Source organism: Stegodyphus dumicola, chromosome X1 (genome assembly GCF_044657685.1).
Source record: "Stegodyphus dumicola isolate Sdum_Otavi_A_Nest chromosome X1, ASM4465768v1".
Lineage (NCBI taxonomy): Eukaryota > Metazoa > Arthropoda > Arachnida > Araneae > Eresidae > Stegodyphus > Stegodyphus dumicola.
In genome coordinates, this window is record NC_140780.1 from 243,974,963 (window position 1) to 243,998,510 (window position 23,548).

The window sequence follows — 23,548 nt, forward strand, 5'->3', positions numbered from 1 at the left end:
CGAGGCAGTCTACTTTCCTGAACTGCAAAAGTTAACAAGGGCGTATGTCCAGTCCTGCGCAACATGTCAAGCCGTTAATTATATTAATTTCCGCCCGGCCGGGTTTCTAAATAGTATTAAATCCGAATTTCCAAATGAAATAATCGGCATCGATTTATTGGGCCCTTTCCCAAAAAGTCAGTTAAACAAAAGTCGCTATCTCCTTGTTATAGTTGATCATTTTAGTAAATGGACCGAAATTGTTCCCTTAAAACGAGCCTCCGCGAAATTAGTTACCGATTCTATTTTAAATAAATATATTTTAAAATACGGGGCGCCCCTAAAAGTTATATCGGATAATGGTCCTCAATTTGTAAGTAATATATTTGAAGACATGTGCCAAAAACTGGGCATACGTCATTTAAAAATGGTCCCGTATCGGCCGCAATCAAATATAGCGGATCGGGTCAACAGAAATATAGTGAAAATTATCCGTAGTTATGTTAAAAATTTTCATAAAAGCTGGGATAACTATGTCAATGAATTTGCTTTCGCCCTTAGGACCGCAAAACATGATACAACGGGCAAAACTCCTGCTGAGTTATTTCTAGGCAGAAAGGTTATAACACCGTTAGATAAACTATTTTATGTTCAACAAAGAGCCCCAGAATTTAAAATGGGTGATATAGAAAAACTAATAAAAGAAGCAAAAAAGAATACGGAAGTAGCACAAAGAAAACAAAAATTGTATTATGACTTGAAACGACGGGGAGTAACTTATAAAGTAGGGGATGAAGTACTAAAAATTAAGCATTCACTTTCTTCAGCACCAGAAGATAAAACTGCCAAATTTTTCCCACGCTTTGAAGGACCATATGTTATAGAAAAAATAACTCACGCTGTTGTAGTGTTAAAGGCAAGAAATGGTGAAACCTGTTCCGCAAACATTGATCAAATCAAGCCCTACTTCGATCGTAATAAAATGCAAATCTTTTCAGATCTTTTGCAGGATCCGGTACGGCAGACACCGCAGGTACAAGTTCCAGAGGTGGGAAAACGACAAGTACAAGGGCAAGCCAATGAGAGACAGAAGCAAGTGAAAAGAAAATTGCCCCGCGGAAAAACTGAAGGTAAAAAGAAAAAGAAGCCGTTCCACCGTCCAAAAAACAGAGTTCACGAACACCCCCAGAATGAAGAAGGGAGAAGGACGACGTATGTGGAAAAGACCGGGAGAAAGGACGGCAACTATAACCCGGCTGTGAAACGGAAGATTGACTCATCCGACAGAACTCTCCGCAGCAAAAGTCGCCGAACTGCGGAAGGGCCATCAGCGGCGGAGGAAAAAGTACAAGAAAAATTTGAACGGCCAACAACGAGGTCCAAGCAGGATCACGACAGAAGTTTCCCGGTTCCACCAAGACCAGCTGCCTTCAAACGGCCAAGACCACAAGCAGAGCACAAAAGGAAGATGTTCAAGGGTGGCCGTAGTGGTGAAAAACGGAAGCTTCCAGAGGAAAGCACTGAAGGGCGAGCCCGTACAAGAAGGAGGATCAACCAAGCTACGGTCTGCAGCACCTTTAAAGACTGGGCCCAGAAAAGGATGTCTGAATATTACAAAGATAAGTAAAATTTTATGTTACTTTACAAACTTAAGTTAATCTTTCATTCTTACTGCAAGTGGCAGATTTCAAGAAGTTTTACCTCATGCGAGGTCTACCTTTATCGCCAAAAGGGCGAGAAATGAGTTGTGACCGATTTTCTTATTATGTTTTTCAATTACTCGCGCGTAAAACTAAAGTTGATGTATAATAGCGTTGTATAAAGACTTAAATATTGTAAAAAGTTATTGTATAAATTTTATTTAAAACATTCTAACAAGAAAGAAGTTTTAGTCTGAAAGACTTTTTGAAATGTAGTATTATTTCAATGTAGAAAGAATTGGCACTTGCTTTGAAAAGAATAGAAGTGTACAATGTACAATGTACAATGTACTACTAATGTATGTTTTCAAATGTGTAAAATTAACGGCATCTTGATATGTTCTTGTATACATGTGAACTGTTATTTTGAATGTTTAGAAATACCGTGGTATGGTAAACGTGAAAGTAATGTTAAAAATTTGTTATTCGTGTGACTGTAAAGATTAAATCATGACGAATATGTGGTAAAGGTTGAATGATGTAGTTAGGCTCTCTGACGCTACACTTTAGAGTTAGCCACTTTTAGAATAGTACCTCAGGGTTTAGAGTTGAAATTAGGGTGTGTTAAGAGGTCTCGTTATGTTGAATTTTAACACGTTAGTGTTTTGATTGTAGGAGGAAGTGTGGCACACGTAGACAGAAGTTTGGTGTTCTTTTACAACACATGTCAGAGAGCACGGGGAGAGATAATTAAAATAGTCATGAATGAAATAAGAATGTTAAGAGCAGTATAATGGTATATGTTACTTGCCATGTCATTGTGTAACATTTCATTAAACTAGTTTTCCTTCCAGATCTCTGGAAGGAACCAGAATTGAATAAAAGCTCCTGGTTAGATGCAGTACAGATGAAAAAAAAAAAAAAAAAAAAAAAAAGATTGTTGTATATCCTGGGAGCTGCTATTGTAACAAATTTCTTTCTTTTAAATTTTCTAGTTTCTAACGAAGTTATGATTGTAAAAGGTTGGCCTCGCGTTAGATTCTAGAGCTAAAAGTTTTCAACAAGGTCGTTTTAGACCTCAGTTTCAAACTAATTAACTCTGGCGGGAAGTATGTAAGGATCTTAAGTTTTACTAACGTTTATTTTATTTTAAATCTTTACTATCACTTCTTATTTTCTACTTCCGGCCAGAATTATAAGCGTGAAGGTTTTATGCAAAGTTTGTCTGGCGAACGCCAAGTATTTAAGTGTGGCCTTTTTGCCAAGCGAAAGAGAGGAAGCAGTGAGTTCGAAGCAGGCCGCTTACCTTAGAAGTTACGCAGTTGCTATTTGCCTTCCAGGCCAGAGGTTTTAATCCTCTTGATAAATTAAACGTATCGTAGTGTTCACAGTCTCTGTGCTACATACGCTTCCTGTTATTATAAGGCCAATCTTCCACGTGTATTATTCTAAAGTTAAATTAGAGTTTAGTTTTATTTTTTAGAATTTTACGTTAGACTCCGAGTGGTGGGTCAGTGTATTCCGAAGTACGGAAGTTATTGTATATAGAGAAAAATAAAGGGTTTTGTATACCCTTCGTCTGTATCCTGTCTACTTACTACAATTAGTGAACATAGCTTTAGTAAGCTCTCTGTTCTAGTCAGGTCATTGTATGTTTCCGAAGAAGGTTAGAAGAAACATTGAACCTGATACGCTATCTACGTAAAGCACTCCTTGCAATCATGCCTGATTAGCGAAGATAGAGGAAACGGCTATGAAGCTGTTACAGCTTCTGTTTTGTTACCAAATTATGGCATAATTTATTTTGTTGCATTGTATAACCCTCCACACACTCCTATAGATGAGCATAAACTCGCACAGTTACTGCCCAATTCGGAACATATCATCTTAGCTGGCGATCTCAACGCGAAGAATGTAGAATGGGGATGCAGACGCACCAACAGAAATGGAGAACTTTTACTTGAATTCATTAATAATTATCCTATATATTTTTATGCTCCAGCTGACTATTCCTATCTTCCTGATGACCCTAGAAAAGGAGACATCCTGGATGTTATTCTTACCACCACTTCTATCCCGATTTATCTCGATGTGAAAGTTGAATTAACTTCGGATCACGTGCCTCTTTTAGCTACGCTTGGTACGAATAAAAACACTGATGAAAGGTTTAAAATCTCTACAGACTGGAATAAATATCATAATTACCTCATTGAAAACCCTCCGGCTATTAAGCACCTTAAAACAAAATTTGATATTGATTACGCAATTGATGTTCTCAATAATAGCATACTTAGTGCATATAACAGGGCTACTAAGAAAATTCCCGCTGATAAGTACAGTGCTAGATTGCCTAATAACATTAGAAACCTGATATCACAAAGAAACAAACTACACAAAAGATGGCATATTGCCTGGGATCCTAGAATCAAAAAAGAGTTAAATAAACTCAACAGAGAAATAAAGAAAAGTATTTATAAACATAGAGATGAGTCGTGGAACGCAAAAATTGAAACATTCAATGAGCCGAATAATGCATTCTGGTCTTTTGCAAGGAATCTTCGCGACAAAAAGCCGAACAATAAACCAATTTACGGAGATAATACTATAGCCGTCACCAATAAGGACAAAGCCAATGTAATGGCTGATTATTTAGAAAAGCAACTTGTTCCTAACCAAGATCCGAGCGACCCTTTATTTTCTTATGACACAAGGTATTTTATTCAAGACTGGATTAACGGCCCGGGACCCAAAAACAAGACTAATTATACTTCACCTAATGAAGTTAAGGAGATTATCAAAAGAATGAAGAATAGAAAAGCTCCCGGTTTTGATAACATCACCAATGTCGCTATCAAAAACATGCCTATTAATGTTATCACAAAATATGTCAGCATTTTAAATACCTGTCTTGAGAGAAATTATTTCCCCGATAAATGGAAAAATGCTAAAGTTATTTTATTACCCAAGCCTGGTAAAAATGCTACCTCCCCGGAGGGTTACAGACCAATTAGTTTACTGCCCGGTCTGGGCAAAATCTACGAACGAGTTATCTATAAGAGAATCGAGCCTTACATGGATAAGATACCTCCTGAACAGTTTGGCTTCCGCAAGAATTTGTCCGACTAAGCAGCTTGTCCGACTGTGTGAATACATCGGTTCTGCAGTTTTCAAACATCAGAGTGTCGCCTTACTCATGCTAGACTTGGCGAAAGCTTTCGACCGCGTTTGTCATGAGGGGCTTATTCTCAAGCTTATTTCCTTGGATTTTGACAGAGACCTGATCTTACTTATTTATTCTTTTATTAAAAACAGAAAATTCTTTGTCAATATTGGTAACGACAACTCTGATCCCAGAAGACTCAACGCTGGTGTAGCACAAGGATCAATTTTAGGACCTATTCCTTTTATATTTTATGTTGCTGATTTCCCTAAAATATGCACTGACCCAAATTTTTACTTCGGATGTTACGCCGATGACACGGCGCTTGCATATACGTCTCCCAACCAAGAACTTGCCATTTCTAAATTGCAGGATAAAATTCCAGAAATTGAGCAATGGTGCACGAAATGGTGCATAGCCATCAATGCACAAAAATTCCAGCTTATAATCATAGGAAAAAGGCACTCTAGAAGTCCTTTTGTAAACAAACTTAAAATCTTTAATGTCGAAGTTCCGCTTGTGAACAAAGCTACCTACCTTGGTGTTGTGTTAAACAATAAATTCAGATGGAAAGACCATATCCAAAAAGTCAGAGGCAAAACAGTTGCGGCTATCAGAGATCTTATTCCATTAATCGGAAAAAATTCAAAACTCGACTTACGAAGAAAGAGGCATATTTATACTGCCATTATTCGGCCTATCTTTTCTTACGCGTCTCCAGACTGGGCGACTTATTCGAAAAATGACCTCAAGAAATTACAGATCACACAAAACAAATTTTTAAGACAGATCACGAATGCTCATTTTTATGTTTCTAATGAAACTTTTCATAGAGATTTAAAAATAGAGAATATCGAGAATTTCCTCAATAATGCAAATCGGAAATTTTTTGATAAGGCGAGAAACTGCTCGCACATGAAATACTTTAAAGTTTTCGACTATACCGTGTTTCCTGAAAATGTCAAAATCAGACCTTTAGCGGCCTTCCTCACCAGGGACACCAATTTTCCTACTTAATCAGTCTTTTCATGCAACATCATCTTTTCTGTATATATTGTACATAAACTTTCGTATTGCAACTCGAACTCTTTTGTATTTTGTATTGTATATGCTCATTTATTGTATTTATTTTATGTAATAAAATTGTATTTGCTAATATATCATGTTTTTTCTTAGCATACCTATCATGAACAACTTTAACTCTGACACTCCACACCTTGCTGCCTCTCCTGGTCTTGGGCTTTAAGTTCGATTCTCTGCTTGTGGCGTCCTGTGGTCACCCCCTCTTTATCTCATTTCCTATTGCCTCCTATCACTCGGTCCAGACACTTTTATGTCATGTGCCCCTCGGGAATACTTGTCATGAGCCGGACACGTTGCATCAAATGCAATATTTCGGCATAAATTGTAATGAATGAATGAATGAAGGTACTAAGATAATCATATTCGGCCAAACGTTCAAAGTGGGCCAAAGCGGCAGATCTGGAACATTGTAAGTTCCAAGGTCCTTACAGTTCATTTTACTAACCTTGGTAAGTTGCACAAAACACACCCCAGGGCTTATCACCAGAAACGATTCGATAATGAAGAGAGTGCGAGAAATTCATACTTCAAATCATAGGCTCCGCAGTGGATGGTGTTGGGCCAATACCTGTTTATATATTTTAGCCATCAGGTGTGCCCGTCTTTCTTTACTTGTCACTTGCATACTTATCGCTTGTTCTAAATTTAACTTTAAATTAATAATTGAAAGTTAATTTAACCATACAACGACATTACGCAGAAAAGAGCGGAAAGAAGGAAAATAAGATGGAGATAAACTTTAAACCTTGAATTGAAAAGCAAATGCAAATTAGCTAAACCAAGTATAAAATTTAAAAAAAAAAAAAAAAAAAAATTATACAAAATGTAATAGATTTAAGTGTTATTTTACTGTTTCCTTCTCTTCTAGCATGCGCGCAGAATGAAAAGAATTGCACAAGCTCCTTTTGTAGGTTAGTTCTTAGTTCATGCAAGAAAATATTTTCCTCTCTACCTTTTAGATACTTTATACATAACAGTAAAAAGTATATTACTTCCTTTGGGAGAGGAGCAGAGGGCAACAAAACAACTTTTTCGGTAAGCGAAAAGACTTTTTGCTTATCTCTAAATGCCATGCAGGTATCCTGAGGCGGAGAAGGGGCAATTACGAATAAATAGAACTTGTAGAGAAATGCGCGATTCCTGTTTTCAATTTATAATGCTCCAATCAGAAGCTACTTCATGAACTGAAAATACTCCATAGAATATACGTGATCCTATTTCTTCACATTTTCGTGATCAGATTTTGCATTCTTGTTTCATTCTTAGCCTTTATATTTTGGATACTGTATTATTATTACTTTGCTTCTATACTTCCAAAATGGGTAGGCGTAAAGGTGAAAGTAGTCGTCGGAGAGTTCATCCAGTGCATTCATTAGCTTCAAAAACTCAAAGACTGCGCCGTCTGAAAGAAAGAACAGCGTCTCAGTCACCGATGAATATAGATCTTATAGAACAGTATGTTTTATGTACCCTTTTCCTCTTTTTTAAATAGAAGGTTTTTTTTTAATGCATCTCTTTAACATTTATTAATTATTGATGATTGTTGGCGTATTTGTCATGTACTGATTTTTAACGTTAACAGAGACGAAACTAAAGCAACATTTTTCAATATTAGCTCTTTATAGCAGTTCCACTTTTGTGCCAAAAAAATTTGTTAAAGTTAATAATATTTGAAATTTTAAAATATAATCAGTGAATAATGCATTCATCTTATTACTTAAGTGAATTAAATTCCACAGATGTACATACAGATAGCCAACAGTATTCACCAATGGCGTAGCTAGGGTGGGGCAAGAGGGGACATCTGTCCCCGGGCACAGCATCCAGGGGGCTCCAAATTGATGCTACGAAAATTTTTAATGGTATGTTTTCCATTCTTGGCACACAGAAAGGGGCGCAAATTCTTCAGTTGTCCCCGGGCGCTGAAAACCCTAGCTACGCCACTGGTATTCACGATTCGTTTATAAATAAATATATCCGTATGAGGTTAACCTGAAAATTATAGTGTTTGGATATAACAGCTTCAATCCTGATTAAACTTAGGTAACAAAGGGTATTCGAGAGGCTACTCGAAACTCTATTTTCTAAAAGATTTATCATGCTTATCATCACGTAAAATGTGTTTTCAAAGTTATAAAAGTTTCTGAAAATAAGATAGATAATTTTATAAGAAATATTTAAAAAATAGTATTTTTAGGTGGCTCTGGCTAAATAATATTCTCAATTAAAAGACAAATTTTTCGTATTCAAGCAAATACAAAAAAATAGAAATTTTTTGCAGAATTCGCAGAGGTATTTAATATTTTAATGGGAGACAGTCACAAATTCAAACGTTGGGGTGGGTGTGTGTAATTATGGCAAAGCCTCGAGGGCTATCTGCCTAACGGAAGGGATGCCTTCGTGGAGGACTTTCTAAGGGAAACTGGCTCGTATACACGTTACACATGGGGAAACCACGAAAACCCCATGCAGCCAGCCCGTTCGCGGGACTCGAACCGAACTACCAGTGTTCAGCGACTTTACCGCTCGGCCACTGGTGGCTCAAACGTTGGGAGTTGAAATTGTTTTACTGCAGGACGTCAAAACACTAAATTCTATTTTGTAATTACAATTTGAAAATCTCGATTGATAGGCTGTGAAATGTAATCTGAATTATTAAATTTGTATGCAAATACTATATCTTTGAATTTCATAGATTGGGCAAATACAGTATCTTAGGATACTCTAAGCTTATATTTGAAATAAGCTCATATTTGATGTAGGCTTTAAAAAACCTTTATCGATTTCGGAAAGGCGTACAGGTACAGGTTCTTCTTTGTTCCTAATGAAAAGGAAACTGTACCTGGTTGCCCTCAAAATCAGTCGAGATTTAATTAAAATATAAGGTATTTTCTCCCTTCTCTCAGCATGCCTTCGTGGTATAAAGGTAGCATACTCGGCGCGTATTCGAGATGTCTTGTGTTCGAGTCCCGGCAAAGGCACTGCTCATTTTTCATGCCTCCTGCTTCCAAAAATAACCGAATATCTCTACACTGGCGGCCAAACTAAAAAGGGTACTGAATGATGATTCTTCGCCCCAGAAAGGGAGATTATATAAGATATTTTCTCCCTTACCTCGGCATGCCTTCGTAGTGTAACGATAGCATTCTTGGCGAGTATTCGATAGATCTCGGGTTCGAGTCCCGGTGAGGGCACTCCTAATTTTCCATGCCTTATCAGGACTTAGTAGGAAGGGCTAGCTCATAGAGCTTTTCCCCTTGAAACAGGAAGTGAGAAGCGATACATAGTCACGGTGACATTGTCGGCGGAGATGCAATTCACAACATAGTAGTTACATTTTTAATTTTAAGCACCAGTCAGTGCTGTAGCTAGGGTTTCCAGCGTCCTGGGACAACTGAAGATTTTGCGCCCCCCTCCTCTTTGTCAACAGTGGAAACATTTCATTATAAAATTCCTTAACATCAATTTGGTACCCCCTGGGCGCTGCGCCCGGGGACAGATGTCCCCCCTTGCTTCCCCCTAGCTACGCCCCTGGCACCAGTACTTAAAATGAACTTATGTAAAAAATAGTTATACTTTGGAAGAGATGATGTTATTGCATTTTACACTGAACATTAAAAAAGTTAATAATATTTACTCATTTAAAAAATAATATGTAAAATAGGTTCGCTGTTGTAAAGTTTTCGTGTAAATACGATGGAATATTCCAAAATGTTTCATATATATATATATTTTTTCTTTGTCAAAATTCTGGGTGTTAAACTATATAAAAATGAGTATTATATATAGATGCGCATTTTCATACTGGCTACCTTTCAGTAAAAGAAAATAAAATATTTTATGTATTGCACCCTAATATTTTTTGTGACCAAAATAGTTTTTCAATTGATAGGTCTTTACTCGTTTAATACCGAATATTTCAGTACAAAATTATTCACTGAGGGATGAGTAATAGAAATTTGTATAATTTAAATGTAATTTATATAACTTAACCCCCAAATTATCTTTCTTGATTATCTTTTAATAAACCTGAATGATGAACTAGATTATTTGCTTTCATTAGAAAAGTTTTTATGTTTATTAGATTATTAGAAAAGTTTTGGTTTAAACAGAATGCGAAAACGTAGATTTTAACAGTATGTTTATATTATGTATAGTTAACGCTTTTATAAAGAATGATAAATAATTTAAGTGCGTTTTACAAGCATTTGTAATTGCTCCTCATCTTTTGTATAGTCTTTTTAGTGCTAGCTGTCGTGTTAAAATTTGTCAATGTCCTTTTCCTCGCTCAGTTTTTCTTTATGAAATCAAGAGGCTCTTATGTTCAAAATATTACTCTAATAAATTTCCCTAAACCCCATTGAAATCATAAAATTATAATCTGCAGCTTTGCACTGTATATATTTTTAGCTATATTCCAATTTTGATATCAATGCTCAGTTTTAAGAACATTTATAATCTTTTTCATATTGTTTGTTGTCACTAATTTAATTTCGATTTTCTTATCTACCAAAATGTACTCTTTTTGTCAATTTTTTTTTCTCAAAACTTTACATATCCATACAATCTATTTGGTAGTCATTGTATTTTTAATTTCCTTTGAGTGTTTTCATGAGCTAGCTGAAGTTCAGCTGAAGGCTTTGCGTAGGCTTACTGAGCCTGTGATTTCACCTTTCTACGATACGCAGATACTCGTATGTGTAAAAGCATTCATTCAGCTGATATCGCATACAGCTTTTTATCGCACTGAAATAATCCAAAATAGAGGCTGAAAATAAGTTCACGAACTTTAGTTCCTTTGGTGATAAAAGTGCTCAGAACATTACTTAAAAAGTAGGTACTTAGCAGCTAAGAGGAATTGAAATGGATAGATCGTGAAAATTATTTGGTACGACATCGAATGGCAAGAGAAATACTCTGAATTAGCCCTTCTATAATACTCTTTGTTCTATAGCTTTTATTGTAATTTCACATTTCCAAGGGAACATTTTTTTACTCTAGCATTGACTAAATCAACGAATTATCTTAATTTTTGCTGAGTAATTTTATCTTCTTAATCATAATTTATCGACAAGTTGTTGAGGATTCCTTGGAACATTTTTAGGGAATCTGGCTCATATTCCCGTCACACATTGCAGAAACCCCAAGAAATTCTACGCAGCCAGCTCGTTCTCCTGGAAGCGATCACCAGTTTATAAAACAGAATTTTTTTTCTTAATATGTATTTTCTTAATATGTATAATATAAAGTACATATAACAGTTTAATCGCCTTTGTTATAAATACGTTATATCAATAGAAAACGAAAAAGCTGAAAAAATGATTTTGAAGTTTAACTTTATTGCATTCAAATTAGATCTAACTGAATACATATACGCATTTTTTATGAGCATACATATATAGCTATATGTAACATCGAAATCGCATTTGTTTCCCATTTTCTTTTGTAATCTTTTATTTACTATTTTGCTTGTGTGTAATACACTGCTCGACACTGAAAATGCAACACCAAGAAGGAGTGGTCAGAAAGTGATGAAATTTGGAAAAAAGACAGAGACAGCAAGCAGCCATAAGTGATCTTTATTTCAAAATGATAGTCAGAATACAGAGCGAGAACGGCGTCGGCTCAGTAGGTTAGATCACCACTGTAGGGGCTTCTGACCTAAGGTTATACCTATCAGAATAATGCCCATACAGCGGAAACAGAACTCCATTACGTAAGCCCGGGAACGCAGCGAGCAATCCGGGGACATTTATTTAAAAAAATCTTAAAGTGTTACCGAGTCACAATTTTTTTATACATAAACGTCTTTGCACTTTCATGCTGCAATGTGCTTTCAGAAGAGACTGAACATAATTGCATAAAGTAGTGTAGGACCGCCGCGGACAGCGATGCACGAAGAAACACGTCTAGGCATACAGTCAATAAGAGGAATGGTGTTCTGAAGTATGGCTCTCCATTCCCTTTCAACTATTTACCACAGTTCGTCTTCTGACCGAGGCAGGGGCAGAGTCTGCAAACGGCGTCCAATCACATCCCACACATGTTCGATTGGTGACAGGTCAGGAGAGTACGGTGGGCAGGGAGCATCTGTATACCTTGCACAGCATGTTGGCTGATGCGAGTACTGTGTGGTCGGGCGTTATGCTGCTGAAAAATTGCATTAGGCAGACCCTGAAGGTAAGGGATTGCCACCGGCCGCAGTATATTATCCAAGTATCATTGGGCCGCCATAGTGCCCTGAATACGAACTAGAGGTGACCTGGAATCGTAGGCAATAGCGCCCCAAACCATTATGCCACGTTGTCGAGCGGTGGGGCGTTTCACAGTTACTGCCGGATGAGATCTGTCTCCACGTCGACGCCACACACGTATGCGGCGACTGTCATTGGATAAACAGAAGCGTGACTCATCTAAGAACAAGACGTTTCGCCATTCTGTCATCCACATCCGCTCCAGTCCGGCACCATTCTAAACATGAAGATTCTAAACATGAATAATGAAAGTAGATTTAGAAGATTCGGCCAGATATTGATGGAAAACTCTAAATAATCTTTCAACAGAAGCGTGACCTATACGGAAGAAAAATATAGTACTATTTTCAAGAGATGTTCATCCATACAAATTTAAAAGAACGCAGAAATGATAATCAAAACATGGTCGATTAATTCATACAGTGTATTTTATTTTCACACTTTGTTATGCACCTGTCAAACCTCCTCAGAATAACAGTTTCAAGAAAGACAAAACATATTAATACATAAATAGAAAAAGTTTGATGCATCTGAAAAGTTTCCTACAGAATAATAAACTTAAAAATAAACAAAGTGAAAATACTCTCAGTTTTCTAACAAACACATATATGAAATCAATGTACTGTATCTGCTTTTGGATGCAGTATGCACTTAAAGTTTTGAACAATAAAAAATAAATAACAGTGACATAGTGACAATGTTAGTATCCTTTCCAGAAACTGAAAGCCAAGATTTACAAAAACAATACTGTACAATTTCGGAAGTATTTTTTAAAATATTATTTAAAAGATGGTATTGAAATATATGATGAAATATGTGGTTCTAAAGGTGCCTGCAACAACATGTAACTTAAAAAGCTCAAAACCATTATTAACTAATCTAATTGTTTAATATTTTCTAATTTATCGCACTGTTTAAAATATTTTAACTTGATTTTCGTTTTAGGGGTATTTTGCTGCTATGCAACCAACCACGCTTTTTGGTACTAGCGTGGCGGGGCATCACCTGTGATGCAGTATGCGTGTGTTTTTACCATCTAATATGCTATTCTTATGATTAGTAATTATTTCAATAAAAAAGCCGCAAAAATACCTGGCATGTGCATAATGGAAAAGCAAAGGGTTTTGTTTAAAATTTTTTGTTGATGCTGGAATCGGAGAATGACAGCTTCAAAACCAAGCTTAATAATAAAAATTGCCGTATAGTTATGACTTGTCACAAAAAAATCGCCATATGTGTTGAATCAAATATTTTAAAGAAGTCCCATAAAAGTTAACAGATTTGTTTTTCAATTATAATTTCCTTGCTTCATCTACCATTAATCTCTTGTAATATATTTTAAAAAAATGACAGAGAAACTTAAAATCTTCTCAAAAGTGCCATTTTATTTATTCACAGGCCGGTTCCGAAACCTGAAGCATTGATCTTGCGTATATTTCATGACTAGCTTTAGTATATAAATTCGATTTAATATCGATTGGATTTAGTTTCGTCAGCTGTATTTGCTCCGTGAAAATTTGGGCTAAATAGCTAAATAGAAGCACGTTATTTAATATATTAATTTCTTCATAATCCATTTTCTTTCATTTTCACATTGCTTCTTCATTTTATTTTTAACATAAAGGAAGTTTGTGATTTTTTTTTACTTCTTTATTGAATGGTTTTTTGATGCTTAATTCAGCTTTTGAATCTCAATGCAAAAGTATTCGGTTTACAATGTTACATAGTTTAGAAACTGACGCATAAAGATAATAACAGCAGAAAAAGAGAGATATTCGACTTCTCTAAGATGAAACTTTGATCCAGAATGATTTAAATATAATTTAGTTTTATCTCTATTTGCTGCTATAAGTTTTGGCCAAGTTTGAAATCATTATTTACTAAAGTCTTGTATAAGTGTCCTGCGTCATTAGTTTTATATGAGAATTATATGACTGCAATTAATTTTGAAATGACGCAGTTCAGAACGATTTATTTTAAGTAATTACAATTTTATGTTAAAAAGATTAAATTGCAAATGCTAATAGGTATGTGTGCAAAATTTCGAGAAGAAACAGTAGAAGTGGTCAAACATTAATTTCAACATTTACAGCAGCAACCAGATAGAGAAACCAGTATAATTAAAACTACGTTAAGTTACTAAACTCTTAATTAATTTTAAAAGTTTCTTCTATTAAAAAATTATTCCTCTAATTTTTAAAACTATGTAATTATCTAGTTGTTTCTTTTGGGAAATCTAATTGCAGCTCTTCTTATCTAGCTTCTTTTGTCGTTAAATTTGCCTACGCCTCGCATTAGGTAACTGACTGAAAATATTTGGAACACTGAAATGTATAAAACTGATACATCAAGTAATATGGAAAATTTCATGCCTGTTAGGATTTTCTGAAAGTTATTAGCAATAATAAAGCCGGAGATGTTTTATTTTTTAAGTTGTAATTTTGCTTTTATTATTCAGTTATCATTAACATATCTGAATTTATTTTTCTCTCCCATAGATCTTCAAATCTAAAGCCAGTGGACACACTGCAGGTTAATGAGGACAGCAGAAATGATCTTCAATCAGTTGATGATATTGTAGTTCAAAGTGTCAAATAACGGAGGAAATTTTACCACCTTTGCTCACTGAATTTCATGAAGAACGTAAAAGTCAGGACTTGCCATCAGGCCGCTTTATCTGTAATATAGCTCTTGTCATAAATCAATCCAGAAAGGTAGAAGAGCACACATATAGTTGCAAATTTAGTGGGAAATATGTATTCTCGAGCGTTAAATATACTGGACTTGCTGCATCATTTAAATATGTTTGCAGCAGTCTGTTGTGCCCAGACGTAGCTATTATTGAATCTGACACAGAACCAAATGCGCTGAATAACTTAGCTGTTTTAGGGGCTTTAACAACGGGCTGTGGGTTTTCTCAAGAAGAAGAAAAATTTAGTATTATGAATATCAAATATATGTCACAATACATGTTTTCCTCTTGCGAAAAAATCACCGGTAAAATCATTGAAGCTTATGCGAAGGACTCAATGTATAGTGCTGTGGCAGAAGAAAAAAAAAAGGCAGAGGAACGTGGAGACAAAGATAATGATAATTTTTATTGTATAACGGCTATAACCGACGGTGGATGGTGCAAGAGAAGTAATGGGCACGGATATAATGCTTCAGCAGGAATATCAGTTATTATAGGTATGGCCACTCAAAAAATATTATTTATCGGTGTTAGAAATAAAGTGTGTCTTATCTGTAATTCAATCGAACAGGGAAAAATAAAAGCAAAAGAGCACTTTTGTTGGAAGAACTGGAACGGTCCTTCGACTGGAATGGAAAGTGATACGATAGTAGAAGGCTTGCAGTACTTAGAGGAAGTACATAATATTCGATGCACTCGTTTAGTGGGTGATGGTGATGCCAATACCATGATGAAAGTGAGAGAGAAAGTATCATATGGAGGCCGCGTAAGGTCGAATGCGCAAATCATGCTGTACGAAGATACGGACGAGCACTCGAGAAACTGCTACGTAGCAGCATCAGGTTTTCAGGGGCAAATGGCATTAAAGCCAGAAAAATTCTCAAGAGCCGTATGTCAAGATTAATACGAGGTGCAAGGGCAGCTATAAAAAATCATGCAATTTCGAACCATAAGGAACCAACTCAAGAGATAGTAGACGCATTAGTACAGGAGTTACAAAATTCACCAAACCACGTCTTCGGAAAACACGATGCTTGTGGGTCTTTCTGCAAACGAAAGTTTGCTGACCCTGATGAATCTGTTTTTGAGACAATGGAGTCTTCGGGTATGCTGCAAGCAATAGAAGTAGAAATTGGACGTGTTTTAGTAGCATGTTCTAACACACTAATCTAGAATGCAACAAATAACCCTGCAGAAAATTTTATGAGCCAGTTGTGCAAGACTTCGGGAGGCAAAAGAATCGATTTTGCAAAAGCAGGAAGCATAAATAGAAGAGCAAACATAGCTCTTATGGCCTTTCAAAGTCCTGCACAACAATGGCAGAGTCGTATTTATAAGGCAGTATCGAGCAGAAGTCCTCAAACGCCTTTACACAGATTTTTAAATTCCCGAAAAAAAACGACATTTTGAAAGAATGAAAAGGCGCAGATTATTTGATCTTGAAAAAAAGAAAAGAGTTCAGAGGAGACTTTTTCACATTAAAAGTGGAGGAGATAATCAATATGGTATTTCTGCTGAGAAACCAGACATATCTACAGAAGCCTAAATATTCTTAAAAAGAACTACATGTCGTCTATTCAAGTTCTGCGTAAAGACGAATTAGAATTAGGAACTAGAGGGCAAATTCTATCAGAAAAGTGGAGACAGGAAAGATCCAAAAGAATATCTTCTTCTTATTTCAAAGAAATTGTAACCAGACGACATACAACGCGAACTGCCAACCTAGTGAAAAGAATTGTGTATGAAAACACGACAGCATGCGAGGCAATGCAATATGGTTTAGCTAATGAAGCTAAAGCTCTGGCGCAATATGAACATGACAAACAATTATATGTTCATAGATGCGGATTATTTATAGATCCCGCAAACCCTTTCCTGTGCACTTCCCCTGATGGTCTTATTGGAGACATCGGATTAGTGGAGGTAAAATGCCCGTACTCAGCTAGAGATTCCACTAATCTTAAGGAATTCTTTAAACAGAACAAACAGCAGGGATTAAAATGGAATGCAAATGGTTCATTTTACCTTCCAGATACTCACAAATATTACTTTCAAATTCAAGGTCAGTTGAATATTACTAACCGAAGTTGGTGCGATCTTTTTTATTGGTGCCAAGGAGACACATTAACTGTTAGAATAGAGAAAAACGAGAAATTTTGGAAAAATATTCTTCCCAAACTCAATTCATTTTTCTTTGACTGTGTGTTACCCGAAATTTTAGATCCCCGGCTACAAGGAATATGACACTTAGGGAACCATATTATATAATAGAAAAAGTAAATAGTAAAAAAGGACTGAAATCGAGAAAGCTAAATACAGAAAAAACTGAAACTAAACTCAAACATAAGAAGACTAAGAACAGAAGAGTTGTCTCTACAGATGCATCTGAAAGTCAAACCAATACATCCCAATCTAAACGAATTAGAAAACCCAAAATTATATTTGATTTATAAAAAAAATTAGAAATTAAAAAAAAAAATAATGCTGTGAAAATACTTCAACTAAGCTCTCATGCTGGGAATGAACGATTTTTGTTCTCTGAAACTGTTTTTTCCGCTTTAGTCGCAGACAGCATCTAGACATTAGTGTATATATGTATATTTATATAGAAAATATATATATTTATATAGAAATTAGTGTATATATTATATATGTATATTTTGCATTTATATGTGTATATAAGTTTATTTTTATGTATTTATAGTTTCAATTTCAGATACCAAAGGATGCTTTCTTTCGCTGTACGTATTTACTGTGGAAAAAGGCCATTGTAAAATTTCAGTTTTAAATTTATTCATTAAAACTACTGCAAAAAAATTCTCTTTTACATTTGCATATCTCTTTACAAATAATTTTACAAAGAAAAGATATGCAAAGAAATTAACTCGATTTCTATGATTGATACCTTGGTGCAACTTTTTCCAAAAAACATAGAATTTATATTCCTATCAATAAATTATGAATTATTTCTCTGTGTAATCTGATTAACATGTTAATACCAGAATTTCCCTACCCGTACGTCAATTTTTAGTAGGATGTTCATATTTTAACGAACTTCGAGTGTTTCAAAGGCTGTAACTTGTCTCTTGACCGTGAAAACGGGAACGAGGCCAACATGAATTTGTTTCACTACCTGAAAGGAGATAGGTCTTTTTCGCATAATTTGATTTTATTTTGATGTTTCATCTTATATTTTAATGCCTTGTGTTTTAATATATCTCATATTTTATGATTTTAGTTCCGTTTACATCTAATATCATTACCTCAGAACAAGAATATAAAATTTGAAAACTCCTATTTGATGAAATATTGTACTGTCACCACAAAATCAGATCCTGCTAAGCGAGTCAAATAGCAAAGCAAGTCAAAAATTTATTTCAAAATTTTAAGTCAAAAAATTAGCAGAAAAAACAGAATAACATCTTGTAAATGTATGAAAAGTATAAATCTGTCTCTGCTATTTAATTTTCAGTTTTTAATTACAGAACAGATGGATAATTTAATACAGCTCAATAAATATTGATATATATTTTTGTATTTCTTTGGGTAGTTAAAATGAAAAAAGAGAGTTTACAATAGAAAGATACTATATATAACGACTGAATATTTAATTACTGAAAATAGCTGATTGGTTTGGTTTGGTTTTATTTAATTATGGTACTGCACTCAAGGGAAATCTGCCTCAGGGAAGGGATGCCTGCGTGGAAGACTTTCTAAGGGAAACTGGCTCTTATACACGTTACACTTGAGCAAAACCACGAAAACGCCCATGCAGCCAGCCCTTTCAAGAGATTTGAACCTCAGATCAAACTACCAGTGTTCAGCGCTAGTGGGTCAATAGTCGATTGATTGAGGGAAAATCGATAAAATTTGTTAACAGAAAAACTGGGAATAAATTATATGAAGTTTATTTTCAAACTGCCTAAAGATGAAAAGGTTAAAATTCTGAGATAAAACAAATTTAAGGCAGAATTTATACAGAAATCCGCAAAAATTGCGTCGAACTGAAATAATAACAGTATACTTATAGCATTTCGAATTCTATGACATAATGTACTATTTTTCCCATGTAATGATGTGGTATTTTCCGATATTAGCTTCTCTCTCTTATAAGGTGCTCAGCAATGCTATTCCTGCATTGAGAAAATAGCCCTTATGTGGTTTGCTTTGTTCAGTAAAAAAAAAAAAATTTCAATTTTTTTCGTTTTGACACAGGAAGTTTGAAGTTTTTGATTTGACACAGGATTAAAAATCAACTGCTGTTTAGGAAAAATGTTACTTTCGAAATGCCGTATGGTTTTTAGCCATCAGTTTTATTAGTATTAAAAAATTACATTCTAATAATTTCATTGAGCAGAATATTTTGCATGGTACTTACGAACGATTAGAAAAGAATAAGAAATTTGTGAAACAGACGATATCATACTTTACTCTCTTTTTTGCTAGTTTTCAGGTTAGGTTACACACATAAGGAAAAACACACGCAAGAGTTATCTTGCCTACTTGGAGTGTGTGGGATTATGGCAAAGCCTTCAGGACTATCTGCTTTAAGATGAGGGATACTTTCGTGGAGGATTTTCTAAGGGAAACTGGCTCATATACACGTTACCCCCACATGGGGAAAACCGCAAAACCCCATGCAGCCAGCCCATTCTCGGGATTCGAACCTCGGACCGAACTACCAGTGTTCAGCGACTTTAAAGCTCGGCCCGCTGGTGAGCCCTGCTTAGTAGGAGAGATGTCCATGTGGAGGACTTTCTAAAGGAAAATGGCTCGGAATTCTGCACTGGCTGCACGGAAGATAAAAATATTCTTAATTCATTTTTCAAAGATGATTTAAATTTGTTTCACGAGTTAAATGGTCACTGAATTTAATAAAAACTAGTTTTCAATCATCAAACTAGCTTTAATAAAACATCATCAGATGTTTATGGGTGTATGTGATTATGGCAAAGCCTTGAGGGCTATCTGCCTAAAGGATGGGATGCTTTTGTGGAGGGCTTTTTAAGGGAAACTGGATCGTGTACACGTTACACACCGGGGAAAACCACGAAAACATTCATGCAGTTAGCACGTTAGCGAGATACATCGGACTGTACTACCAATGTTCAGCGATTTTACCGCTCATTCGCTGATGGGTTCATCAAATGTTTAATTTTGCATTTAAGAAATAGTTCTGTATTATCAGCATAGTGTTCTGTAATAGGTAGTTTTGAAATCAAATATAATAATAATGATATTTTAAAAGGATGGAGTTAAAATTTTTCTCCAGAAATAAAGGAAGATTTTTTTAATTTATTTTCCTCTGTCATTTTTACATTCTTTAATGTCATTTGATTATACCAAGAGGAGTGAGAAGTTCAAAGGCTGCCCAGGCAAACAAACTCAGAACCAGCCCCGGGCGATGAATGTTCTAGTTATGTCATTGCTCAGATATGACATATATATCATCTTCAATCTCTGATTTTTCATTTAAATTGAATAAATTTACAGAATAGAATATAGATTTTCTAAGACAATCTTCTACAATTCCAAAAGATTTCGTTTTCTATGAAGACGATAGCCTAAAAAGAAATGATATTCAATACCAATGTTTCATGTATATTTTTAGAAAGACTGGTCATTTTCAGAAATGGTTTTTTTAAAGTAATAAACAAAAACAAAAGGTTTAGTAACAAAAAGTTTGAGTAATACGATTCAGCTACATTTTTATTTTACCTCTCTTACTACTTTTAATTTGGTAAAATTTTATAATATTCGATGCTTAATAGACAAATCAAAATTCTTAAATAAGACAAAAATTAGAATATTACCAGTACAACACATTTGCTTTCTAAAAGGACCTCCTCCCCCCCCCAAAAAAAAAAGAAAAAAAAGCTTTGATAATTAATAATTGTTATCCTGGAGTTTTTAATCCTATGGAAAAGCGAAGTATTGCAAATGAAAGTTATTAAATTTACAGAAGGCAATGAAGAGCAGAAGGTATTAATTAATTCATTATAGCGCTTAACATTACACAAGTAGTAATATTTTCTGTGACTATCCCCGAATTTATTTTCTTTCTACTTTGAAAAAAGCCTATAGACTGGTATTCGTAGGTCCAAGTTCCGCCATTTTTGCTGGAATATCACACTATTTGTGCGACGTTGTCCAGCCAAAGAACATCCATACATATTCTTTGGCCCAGCTCAGTTGATGTAGTGCCCTGGGGCGCATGACTAACAGTGTTTTCTGGAAGTGGTTCTCCAAGGCATGGAGGTAGGAAGTAACCCTTTCCTACCTCCATGCTCCAAGGAGAGAGGCAATGATGGGTAAATGAGAGGACAGGCCTGGGAAGTAGTATTCATTGCTTCAGGCGTTGCGTTATTTAAATCTTATGCGGTGTTGCTATGGTTACCCGAATCATTAGCTTCAACTCTCTTTGGCAAAAAATTCCAAGCACCTGGCCCCAGCCAAAGAATATGTATTGTGTACGTGGATATTCTTTGCCCAAGCTCTTGTGATGTTATGCAGGGACGAACCGAATTTCCAGCGGCATTTTTGCGCGCGAAAAACGTGAGCCGAGGCCATTTTACAGCTGAAACGGGCGAAACAATAGACCACGATAGAATAATTTGCCATATTTTTGAAAAAAAAAAAAAATAAATAAAAATAAAAATCAGCTTCAGAAACGTATTATTCATATATGGTATTATAAAAAAAAATGGTGTAATTCGAAATAGTATCAGAATTAAACATCCATAAAAATCACTCTTGCAATGACACAATCATTTATAAACTTTAAAAAAAACTCTCTTGTAATGAGAAATGCATAATTGCATGTAGAATATGTTGTTTCTTTGCATATAATTGTACTTGTTTCGATTACACAGTTTCCAATAGCATGTGCAGACATACATGCTGCTGTCATCTCAGAAAATCAGCAGTGTAATTACACTGACACATTTTAATACTTCTGCAACAAGTATTCCATTAGAAGTAAATAAAAATAATTCAGTTCCTTTCGATAAAGTCATTGATGAGTACAACTCAATATATATTCAATCAACAGTATATTCAAAATTAAATTCTGCACATGTTAATAGTATGTCAGCTCAAAAAATGATGGAACACCTAAATGCCATTGAATATTTATTGCAAATTGGCCAACTCCCAAATACACAGGATGAAACTTCAAATAAGAACAATTTAGAATCTGCAAATAAACTTTTAACTAAGCAAAAATGCTTTTTTTCAGTTATGATACAAAACCAAACAAAAGTTCAAATCCCATTAATTCTGAAACCATAAAATTGAAAAAAAAAAAAAAAAAATTCATGAGCCAGCCACTTGTGATTGTTTGATTACTGATCCTTATAATGATCATTTATAATTTAAAAGGGAGGCTACAGATTGGAAATTAAACTTTAAATGTACCCTAGTCTTTATAGTTTCTACATATAATTACTGACATTTGTAGGATTTTGCTTTTTGTATGCAATTATTTTAACGGGTGATAATATGTGATATCCTATTAATTCACAAGTATGGTAGATAATTATATATGCATCATGGTGAAAAGTTAACATTAATGTTTCTATCTCTATGTCCCAAGTTTGTTTTGTTATTTTTATGTCATTAGTTTGTTTTATTTTTATGTAGCATTTGTTTAAAGTAGTTTCAATGATTATAAATTATATATATATTTTTTCCATTTGCTTGATAGTAAATGGAAGTATATTGTGTAATATTGAAATTCTAAAAGTAGTGGTTAAATCTTTGATAGTAGCAGCAAAGAAATTTTAAAATAATGAAGTTTTATTTTTGTATGCTATCTCTAATCATCTAACTGAGTTATCTGACTTTGAGTGAATATTTTTGGATAATATTCTATTTTTTTATATGAATAACTATAAGTCTTTCTGAATTATGTATTGAATAATGTTCTTGTTATCATTTCAATTATCTGAAATCAGTTTATAAGTGACTGAAATGTAATTTTTACTCATTAATATGCATGGTTATCTTCAATTTTTCCATAAACTAATAAGTACTGAGAAAGAGTAGCAAATTGCTAGAGTTTAAAAACTATAAATAAAACTGATAGTTTAAGAAAATATCAGAATTTACTATTCAAAGTAATTGCAAAACATCATGTGAATGTAGTTCACTTTATATTCACCATACAAAAGGTGTGATTCATCTTTATAACCTCAATATTATAACAGCTATTCTAGAAATATCTGCCTTGGGCAGCAATATTTTTAGAATTTTGAGAAGCACTAAGTAGCAAAATTTTCAGGAGGAGACAATGGGCTGCAGAATTTAGGATTGCATCAGGCAACAGAATTTAAAACTGGCAGCAAAATGCCTAGTTCCAGCCCATTTTACAACTAATGTAGTTACTAAGGGTACTGGGTTTCATATATGCCAGATGAATAATGCATGTCTTATAAATACTGTTTTAATAATGGAATAAATTGCATACAACATTATTAAAATAATTAAAATCTAATTTCATATTAAAAAATTCATATTATTAAAATCTAAATTCATTACTGAAATTAAACTGAAGATTTCATTCAACTTTCAGTCTTCTACTGAAACATTTTGAAGTGTTGAGAATATTTCATCATGCTATCCTTTAGCTTTTCTGATATCTAACTTTAGAGAACATTGTAAATATAAACATCCAGTTTCTAATAAAGAAATGTCCTACTTTGATTGTTCTTTCCTAGAATTCAGCAACAGAAAGTATCCT

General features: G+C 34.6%; 1 protein-coding gene and 1 long non-coding RNA gene across 2 annotated transcripts; one reads left to right on the plus strand and one right to left on the minus strand.

Annotated features, from left to right (window-relative positions):
• The first annotated feature begins 16,005 nt into the window (after window positions 1-16,005).
• LOC146993458 (uncharacterized) lies at window positions 16,006-17,441 on the plus strand. The gene has a single exon (XM_085807340.1). It carries the CDS (start codon window positions 16,375-16,377, stop codon window positions 17,050-17,052), a length of 678 nt encoding a protein of 225 aa, XP_085663466.1. The 5' UTR covers window positions 16,006-16,374; the 3' UTR covers window positions 17,053-17,441.
• A 3,578-nt stretch (window positions 17,442-21,019) lies between these two features.
• LOC146993459 (uncharacterized) lies at window positions 21,020-21,182 on the minus strand. The gene is made up of 2 exons (XR_015038429.1): window positions 21,089-21,182; window positions 21,020-21,051 (listed from the first exon to the last, which is right to left on the minus strand). It is a non-coding gene; the product is annotated as an uncharacterized LOC146993459 (long non-coding RNA).
• Between the last annotated feature and the right edge of the window lie 2,366 nt (window positions 21,183-23,548).